Below are 9,777 nucleotides of genomic sequence, written 5' to 3' on the forward strand. Positions count from 1 at the left end.
ACTATGATAATAAATGCTACGAAAAGAATTAACGATCGTCCCAGCAGGTCTCTAAATATAACAGCGCAAATAGTCTTTGTTGGTGACGCATTCAGAATTTCATCTTTTATGGATGAAATTATATCCTTTCCAAAAGCGTTCGATATTTTTCTAAAAAGGAAAGCAAAATTGATCACGAAGTAATTAACAGTATTTAAAATACATATAATTAGGTATATTTTTAAATGCTCACAGCGTTTGCATCGCGATACAAGAATTAAGTAACAAAGGATTGGACAAAGAAAATGGATTTTCTTGTCTTTTTATATTTTTTTTGATAATTATGTAACTTTTTAAAAATGATTTGCTAATTATAAATTTTATCGAATTGAGAGATGTTAAGAAAGAATTGAATATTAATTAATCAAAGAATAACGTTTTGTGAAACGTTAGTTTTGTATTTCAGGTATATTTTGCATATTCATCATGCAAGTCATTTAAACGTGAATTGCGTTCTGTTGGTTTCGCTTGACCTTCCACATAAATTCTGTATCATCGTGGAATCGGGCTTTCATGAGATATCCGGAAGCACATCGTGTATTTGCGCATTGTCATTGTGAAAGTCACATATATAAGTTCTAGCACCGGTTTTGTTCAATGACACTCACGCCGTTATTCCATCACATCTTGCAATGACCACCAGTTTCTCGCCGACCTTTGATTGTCATCGTATGTCAGTCATCTGTCATGCGATGATTCTATCACAGAGATTATCTTCGTGCTAAAAATGGAGTTACTTATTAGCTAAGTAAGGATTTGTAAGAGAAGGGAGAAATAAAATTATAAATGAGAGCGCAATTAATCATGTAAAATCCAGAGATAAACTAAAGAGCAATTCAATCATCGAATATTTTGAGTAAAATGACAAACAATTTATGAATTGTCAACGCGGTAAATTAGTAAAATCTAGTTTATATTCGCGTTTGTTTTTGCAACGTTAATATTATACAAATATTATTTTACTGTCGTATTTTGTAGCATGTGATTTTACAATCTTGACATAGTCTTGGTTAAATACATATGTTGCGATGTATTTAATTTATGTACATATATAAAGTATATTGGCAAAGCACACATATGGTATATATTTAACTAAATGAATGCATTTTGGTTATAAATAAAATAACTAACTTATGCGAAGCATATTTATGAAGGTACTAACGAGTTCTTCGGGTATTCGTTTCAATTTACCATGCTCTAATATTGTACATTTTATATCGTTCCTTGCAAAAAAATGTTTCCTCCATAATTAATTCGCTGCTGCATTTTGTGCGGAATATAGTAATATGGCTGAATTTATTTTCACAAAGAGCGCGTACACAAACTATTTTGACATACATATTTGCCTTTTTATAAGGAAAAAAACGAATATTATTCGTTCCAACCATAATTTATTTTTCTGCAAAAATAGATAGGATTTCTTCGTTTTTATATTGAAAAAGTTTTTATGTTACATTCGAAGCAACAATTTATTTGCGCAATTCTGTTTTTGCTCATATTTCTATGGCATATTACATCAGTTGGGAAGCGAATATTTATGGAAACGTCAATAACTTTTCTACACTTGCGTTATTTTTCAGTATTTTAATTTCCACGCTTTCAAGTTTCATCTTTCTTGAAATGTTCGCTTTTATAATTTATTAACAATATTTTTTGCGGGGTAACAATATGATTTGATATGACATTTGATGCGGAGCATGAAACTGCTATTAAAATTATTAGGGCATTTATTATGTTCTTCCATTGAGTTTTTATATTAAATTAAAGTTCCAATGTATAGACGAACATTTTTAATTTTTGGGAATGAAATTTCACTGAAAAAGCAATAGTTGCATTAGTCCAGCAAATGAATTTTACTTCACTCTTTTAAGGAATAAATTTTCTAATCTAACAAGAACTTTAATATCTGATTAATATCTCGTTTCATGAGGTAGAGCTTTTTTTCTGTCAGATTCGTTCATTTTTTTGCAAAAACACATCGAATGAGCCTATAATTTCGTCAAGATTGGATATAAGGGGCTAAACTTAACATTTATCAGAGTGAAATTTCAGTTTCTTCTTTTGGAGAGTGAAATTATTCACTCTGAAGAGAGAGAGAGAGAGAGAGAGAGAGAGAGAGAGAGAGAGAGAGAGAGAGAGAGAGAGAAAGAGATTAGATTAGATTAGATTAGATTAGACTGAAAATTGAATCTCGCTTGAAGGGATTCTTCGCTCTCTAAGAGTGAAAAAATTCATTTCTGCCGGACTGGCGCAACTACCACTTTTTTGAAATTTTGGGAGTGAAATTTCACTCCCAAAAATTTAAAATGAAAGAAACTAGGTACACATACGGCTCGCTTCCGAGGTTATGATTTATTTCTGCCATGTGGTCTCTTTGTCATAATTGAATGTCGTGTTTCGGCGTTGATGAACGTCAATGTATGATATTAATCCGTTTCGCGTACTCTTCTCTGCGGAATTCGATGGCGCGAACGTCAATCTTAGTCGACTTTGATCTCGTTAAAGACGGATTTGTTACGTAAATGCCACTTGCAGGAGTGAAAGAGCGTGTGTATATTTAGCGCTGAATCCGTTGGTGGCGAGAAGCCATTTCGATCCATATGATGTTACATGGTTTCGTCTTAAGCTGTCTTGGAGGTTCGAAGGTTTCGAACGTCGTAGCTTGAAATTGTGGAAGACATCCATCATATCAGATCAATCTCGCGAGTTCATTCGCAGAGAATGAGAAACGATAGGCGTCACGATTACGAAAACTCACATTTTATTTATCGGCAAGAATTATTTTGAGAGAATTTTATTTTAAATATTTAAATTATCAGAATAATTCTCTGATATTTCGTTGAAATATATTTATGTATACTTTCAATGTAGCTCGGATATTTAAAATGTTATATTTTTTTTAAATTATCGATGCATGTTCTTTCGTTATCGATATTTTGTTGTCATTTTACTATAGTTGCTTTATTCTATACAGTTTAAAATATACTCACATAGTAAGTACGCATGAACTTATGGACTGACCTGACATTTCATACAAAGTACGCTCGAGAATGATACTACGCCGCGAAGTCAAGATATTTATTCTCTACGTACTTGCGTTATTTTCCTCTTTCATGCGCGAGCAAATCGACATACTGTATGAAGAGCTTATACAAGCCGATACCGGCTTATATATATTTCAGTTAAAGTAATATGCTTTTTTTTTTATATAAATCCGGTGAGATGGTTGTGCTCGAGGATTTTAGCTCGACGTTTTAGCTGTATATAATATGACCCCAGAATCCTTTGTCAATCCTTTGTTTCTATGCAAAACGCTGTACTTCGAACAATACAGCTTCGCGAGGAATTTACCGTATTTTGCTTCATTCGATGTTGGAAAGATACCTATTCGGCCGATCTTTCTCTAAAATAAAACTTGAAATAATTTCTCTGAAAATAGTTCCTCTAGATAAATAAGATGCAGTCTTTCGTAATCGTAATATGTACATACACTTAAAATGCTTCGTTCTTTTACCTCGATTCCTTTTCCTTTATTCATGTTATTACCAGATTATCGGCCTTCTGCGTAATGATCCGGAGCGAGTCGAGTCGAGATATTATGGCACGCGAGAAACGTCGATAATTACTTTTCCAGTCTCAAAAAATTCTCCAGCATTTCACAATTACAATTTATCTTGCAGATCCTGGACGATACGCTTGTTTCACGACGCGAGTCTGTATAGCAAGGATGTATCCTTTGAGAGCACGAACGGACCGATATCCTTCGACACATCGCATTCTTACGTCGGTACTGTTTTGGGTAAGTTCGCTTATACTTTATTTCTTCATCGATCGAAGAAGACACAAATAGCTCTTCACACATTGTTTCAATATATAACCATCAAATGTTATGAAATTAAATTAGCACAAATGCACTATGTTAAAATCAACTCGAATTAAATCGAATTTCCTATTTTCTTCGTGTAGTTTATATAGAATTTTTCATCTCATTACATACGCATTAAATTATTATCTCTCGCTGCGTTATCGATACTATTTTAACGCTGCGGTAATTTTTGTTGAAATTATTTAACGATTTGGTCGCTGTATCTCGCATTCCACCGCGGTTATTAATTTAATATTCGACTGACAAATTGATAACAAAAATAATATAATTTTACGAAGAACTATGATATGAATATTATGCGTTACCTCTTTCTCTTGTCATAATTATTATTATAAAATTTTCATAATGTAGTGATTATAATATGTAATTGGTAATGGGAAATCTATTTCCTCGACATTTTATATATTTATCCCGCGCTATATAGAAGATCGATTATTTACATTAATTTAAAGATAAAGCGCAAAACGCGTGTGTCAAAGGAACTAATTACGTTGGCAGATAATGCCGAGTCGGGATTTTGATTCGAGATTGTTCCAGGATAATCTCAACAATCCGATAATCTCAAAGCTTTCTCTCTCTCTCTCTCTCTCTCTCTCTCTCTCTCTCTCTCTCTCTCTCTCTCTCTCTCTGTCCTGTGCCGCGTGTCAACGTCATAGAGCGGCGCACTGAGAGAGCTGTTGATAGTCATTGCAGCAACCGGATCAATATTTATACACGCTCATTCTGCGTACCGGAATTACATTGCGTAAACGAGGCGTATTACTGTCATTAAGCCGGCGGCGTGGCATCGTGCGATCACGGGCGAAAGAGTAAGTAGTGTCAGCACATTTCGAGATTAGGCGTGGTATTATACGTCGACGAGCGTGCGCATATCCACGGACAAAGTAATTAGCCGGTATCCCTCAACTTCAACTTCGTGATGGATAGCGTGCGGCCACCCTGTCCGCTATTTCGAGGCGGTTTCCGCTTGGCACATGTGCAGCATTCGTCGCCCCGGTAAGAGCAAGCTTCGGCGTACCTAAGGGTGCCTTGTTTTGTAATCCTTTGATACACTCTATCCGTTTTCGTATTACTGGAAAGGTTTTACCTGATTATAATTGAATACTGGTTGCTTCAATCGCCACGCGGTAAAATCGCAATTTGAGCACAAACGTGATTTTAATTTAACGAAGAATTTCGAACGTAAAACATGGATAATATATAATGACAAAAATTTACTAAATTTTAATTTATATTTTTTTAAGTAGTACTAAGCAAATATTTACTTGTAGTTTAATTAAATATTTACTTAATAAAAAATGTAAAGTTAAATTAATGGTTTTTGTATTAAATAAATATACGTTCAGTAAATATTTACTTAGAACTATTTAAACAAACATTTATTAAAATTTAGTTTTTTTTTTTCAGTGTACTGTTGACGAAATTTTGTTGATAACGAACGCATTTATCGTGATTATCGAATGTTACTTTTTCGCGAGCAGTTCAGTCGAGGAGCATTTCCGACTTTTATAATTGTCACAATAATTCACATTTAGTTTAATATATTTTTCGAATATATCTATAACAGTGGAAAGTAATTATTTTAATAAATTAAGCCGTACGTTATAAAACTTTGTGCTTTAACTTAAATGAAAATAAGATCTTAAAATGTTTATCGGTTTTTCCAAACCCACGGGATTTTAGCGTGCAAACAGCGAAAATATCTGAAAACTCGAAAGTTATGTTCAAAACGGATTTTTCTTACCTCTATATAATGGTCTTTCGGGATATCTTTTGTATCTTAATAAGCCAATATTTCCAAAACTACATGCATAACAAGTGAATTATGTGTAACGCACGGGGATTTATTTTGACTCCCAAAGTGCATCAGAGGATTAACGCTTTGTTTAACGTCATTACATAACCGCAGATGGTTTTCCGGCTGAATACGATTTCAGTAATTCATTGAGCACGCCCTCATTAGTTCGCGTCGCTAATGTGCCCATAAATAATTGAGTTTGTTCCGTGTTACGCGAGTCAGATACGAGAGAGTCTGGTGAAATAATCCTTCTTGATTGGTCCTTATAAAAACAATTCAGTGATTTATTAGTACCGTGTCTAGTTATATCTGTGTAATTAATTGGGTGTACTTATTCCTTTCGAACGTAGAATGTCGCAGGAAGTTACGATTAGAAATCTTACATTCTTCAACTTTATAAGTGTGGGAAAAGACTAAATTGGACGCTTTATGCGTTGGTAATTTTCAATATGAAATATCCTGATAATTTTAAACTTTAAAGAAAAAGTTTGTTGAAGTAAGGTTGACATTAAATTAATCAAAGTAAAAGCTTCTTTTTGCCACGTAGATTATTAAAACTCGTATCCTCTGTTTAATTAAACTCCTTCGAGTTTCGATTGCTTTTAATATCTTTTTACTAAACCGTACTGTTCACAATAAGTAAAAAATGCTTCTCCAAGCTATTACAGTTCTTTTTCATCTCTTACCAGCAAGACGTTTTAGATTCTACAATATAGGTTTTTGTAATAATATTTAACGCACTAATAACAGTGCCGATTCTTAATAATAATTTTCTTTGTTGAACATAAGTCCAGTCTAAATTGTTAAATTATTTTTAGAATTTCTTATATAATAGAAAAAATAGTGTCTGTTAACAGTAAAAATATAATAATTCGTTATAGAATCTACTAATACTATTTCAGTAGAGTTAGGTAACATTATCACTTACTTTTTTTCTAATAAAAGAAATTAATTTAATTTAATTTAATTTATTGCAAAACTTTATGTAAAAAGATTACATGTTAACAGAATTATAGACGAAAATATGATACAATCGACTATAGTTAACATGAACATAAATACAATAGACAATAGTAACTTGTAAATGGTTAGGTATCAGCAAAATTGCTGTTACAAAGCCTACCAGTAACAAAACCAGAATAAGAGGTAAACCAATGCAATAAAAGAGGTAAACCAATAGTTGAAATCAAGGCTTAGTAAATAATGATAAACCAGTAATAATACAGGAAGCAATAATAACAAGGGTAAGCTCTCACGGAAGACTGAAAAAGAGTCGGTCAGATCGATCGGCGACGCCCTGCACGCCCAACCAGTATCAAATATTCCCCTCGTAACTTTCCGCGACTCTCGTCGCGACCCGGAGCGATCGAGAAATAAATTTCGCGTTCGAACGAGCGTATCTCGAAGCGGGTCGCGTGCACCTCGCCGCGAACGCATCGGAATGCGCGACGTACAATGGACGGAAATGCAGGTTGCGCGGTCCTCGATTTCAATTCGAAATTATTTGAGAGCCGCGCGTGTGAATCGCACGAGATACTGTTTGGCGCATTGCGAAGAGAACGAGAGAGGCCATTGCGCCCGAATTTGCAAAAAAGCTCGGAATTTCGCGCGTGAATTCCAGAATGGATTGCCCCGTCGTTATTTCGCGCGTTTCTTTCAATGGTATTTTCAATGATAACATATTATACTTATAATATATTATTTTTTAATCATGTTGCCTGTGATTACACACGATGATTTTTTTTTTCTTTTTTTTTAATGAATGAGTCGTCAGTGAACATTGTGTCGTAAACGATTTTTGTCGCGCTCTGTCTGATTTTCCACGGATCATATTAGCCACTTGACATTTCTGGATAGCACGTTATTTTACTCTCGTCGTTACATTAAACTAGGGATCTCATTTCGTCATAGCCATCGCCGTTGTCGTAGTTTCTCGTCGTTTGGAAACGTGCCAGATTCCCCTATTGGAGATACACTGCGCGGTTACTGTACCGGAGGGGTCACGAATAAGGGGTTAGTACAGACCATAGACTTTCGGTGGGAAATAAGCGTATGTGACTAGATGTCCATGGTTGTGACTAGAAACATTGGAACCACGGATTTAAAGAGCGATAGATTTACAAGTCGGTCTTTTTTGTTATGAGAATCTCTTCACATAAATTCGTTCGCGAATTGCAATCGTTTTTGTTTTATATTATTAAAATTACAGTGTCAAATTTAATAATTTGAGTCGTTACTGCTTCTATTCAGTGTATCGTTAGTTTTATCCATTTTTAGTATAAAATAACGATATATTGAGGAACAATGACAATTTAAATTTGATATTATACAGTACAGTATAATGAAGTTATAATGTCTGTTTTTACAAATTTTTATTTTAATAATTATACGCTCTGCGAAAATAAGTATACGTCTATGATTGCGACTGAAACTATTGGATTTAAAGAGTGAAGGATTTATATAAATCCATGGATTTAAGGACTGAAGGATTTTTATAAATCGGTCTTTTTTTTCGTAGCGAGAATTTCTTCAACCTTCGCGAATTATTTGTGTTATTATATAATAAAATTTCAATGTTTATTTTTACAAATGTTTATTCTAATAATTATGTATCTAGAAAATAATTAAGTGAATACTAAATAATCGGTAATTTTGTTTACTTGTTTTTACGGGCAAAAGAGGTTTGCCTTATCTTTTTTGTACATGGAGATATTTTCTTTGACATTAGAAATAATATTTTCTATTTTTATAGATAAATAAAAGTATCATTTAGCGTTCAATTAGACTAAATCAAATTTTTAACACGTTTAACTTATAAATGTCATTTTTAGATATTACGATTTTGTATTTGTATGATTCAAATTATGAGAGTTGCGACATTACCAGCTATACGATTCTAAATTTTGATTATGAATTAAAAAAAATTTCTTCGTAAGAATTAATGGTTAAATTGAAACAAAAACGTAGGTACGGCATTGCTTGAATCGATGATGGTTGATACTAGTGCATCGTCCGAGCCCCGTAAGCGTTTCACCAGGAACCAGGCGGACACATATATCGAACAATAGAAGCAGAGAGAGAGAGAGAGAGAGAGAGAGAGAGAGAGAGAGAGAGGGGGAGGGAGAGAGAGAGAGAGAAAGAGAAGGATCCGTGTGGTACCTATAATTTCGGCGTACGGCGAACTAAACGTAACCGCAAGCTCGCGAACGGACCAGAAACTTGATCGTGCATGCGGCCCCATCGCTTTACCGGATCGTGAATCGTGAACGAGACCGTCGTCGCCGTCGTTTCAGCGATCGGGATTGCGGGGAAGTTGAACTCAGCCGTAATAGCGTCTTGCCGTGGGTAATATCCGAACGTCGTAGTCTTCACTTCGACGACTTAGGCCGCGGTTACGGCATCGTAAGTACGTGAGTTTCCAACGAGCGTTCTTGCACGCCGACAAATTTCTACCGGAAAACGTCCGTTGAACTGGCAGACGAGAGCTACATTCCAACTCATTTATTGTAATTGCATTCGCAAGTTGAGATATAATTACGATTCCATCGGGTTTGCCTGCATTCACTTTAGTATTTGATTATATAGCAGCCGTAGAATTAGCTTCATTTCAACTGGATGTATTAATCACATCCGTTTTATTAACTGTCGGCGGTCGTCTATGTGATACAATTAACCGAGATGCATCTAAAATTACGTTATAGTCTCACCCCAAATTATTTGCATTTGTTCCAATATATATTTTACTCTGCGGAACAATTAATTAATTAATTAATTAATTAATTAATTATTATTTTTATTTATCTTACTTTTATGTTGAATGACTGGCGAATTTATTGAAAAGATAGATTGCACGCCAAGATATTTGGTATCCTATTCTGTTATATCACTTTTATTAATTTTCAACGTATTTTATTAATGCCCTTCATTTGTTTTCCTGATATTAATCTTTTTAATTATATTTCATAATATCATAAACGGATTAAAACCTAAGTAACTCCTGGATAACTTAAGGATTATAGTTGTAGATAGTACACTGCATGCGGGTTATTGGCAT

At 34.2% G+C, this 9,777-nt stretch overlaps 1 protein-coding gene across 2 annotated transcripts in view; it reads left to right on the forward strand.

The window, feature by feature from the left end:
* LOC105154964 (disintegrin and metalloproteinase domain-containing protein 10) overlaps positions 1-9,777 on the forward strand; it is a 72,572-nt gene that overhangs the window by 24,968 nt on the left and 37,827 nt on the right. For both annotated transcript variants that reach the window (XM_011070782.2, XM_087411406.1), the window contains exon 4: positions 3,720-3,838. In XM_011070782.2, the coding sequence (XP_011069084.2) occupies positions 3,720-3,838 (119 nt within the window). The remainder of the gene's footprint in view (positions 1-3,719; positions 3,839-9,777) is intronic.

This window comes from Acromyrmex echinatior, chromosome 1, assembly GCF_024713525.1.
Source record: "Acromyrmex echinatior isolate Ae372 chromosome 1, ASM2471352v2, whole genome shotgun sequence".
In the NCBI taxonomy this organism is placed as follows: Eukaryota; Metazoa; Arthropoda; class Insecta; order Hymenoptera; family Formicidae; genus Acromyrmex; species Acromyrmex echinatior.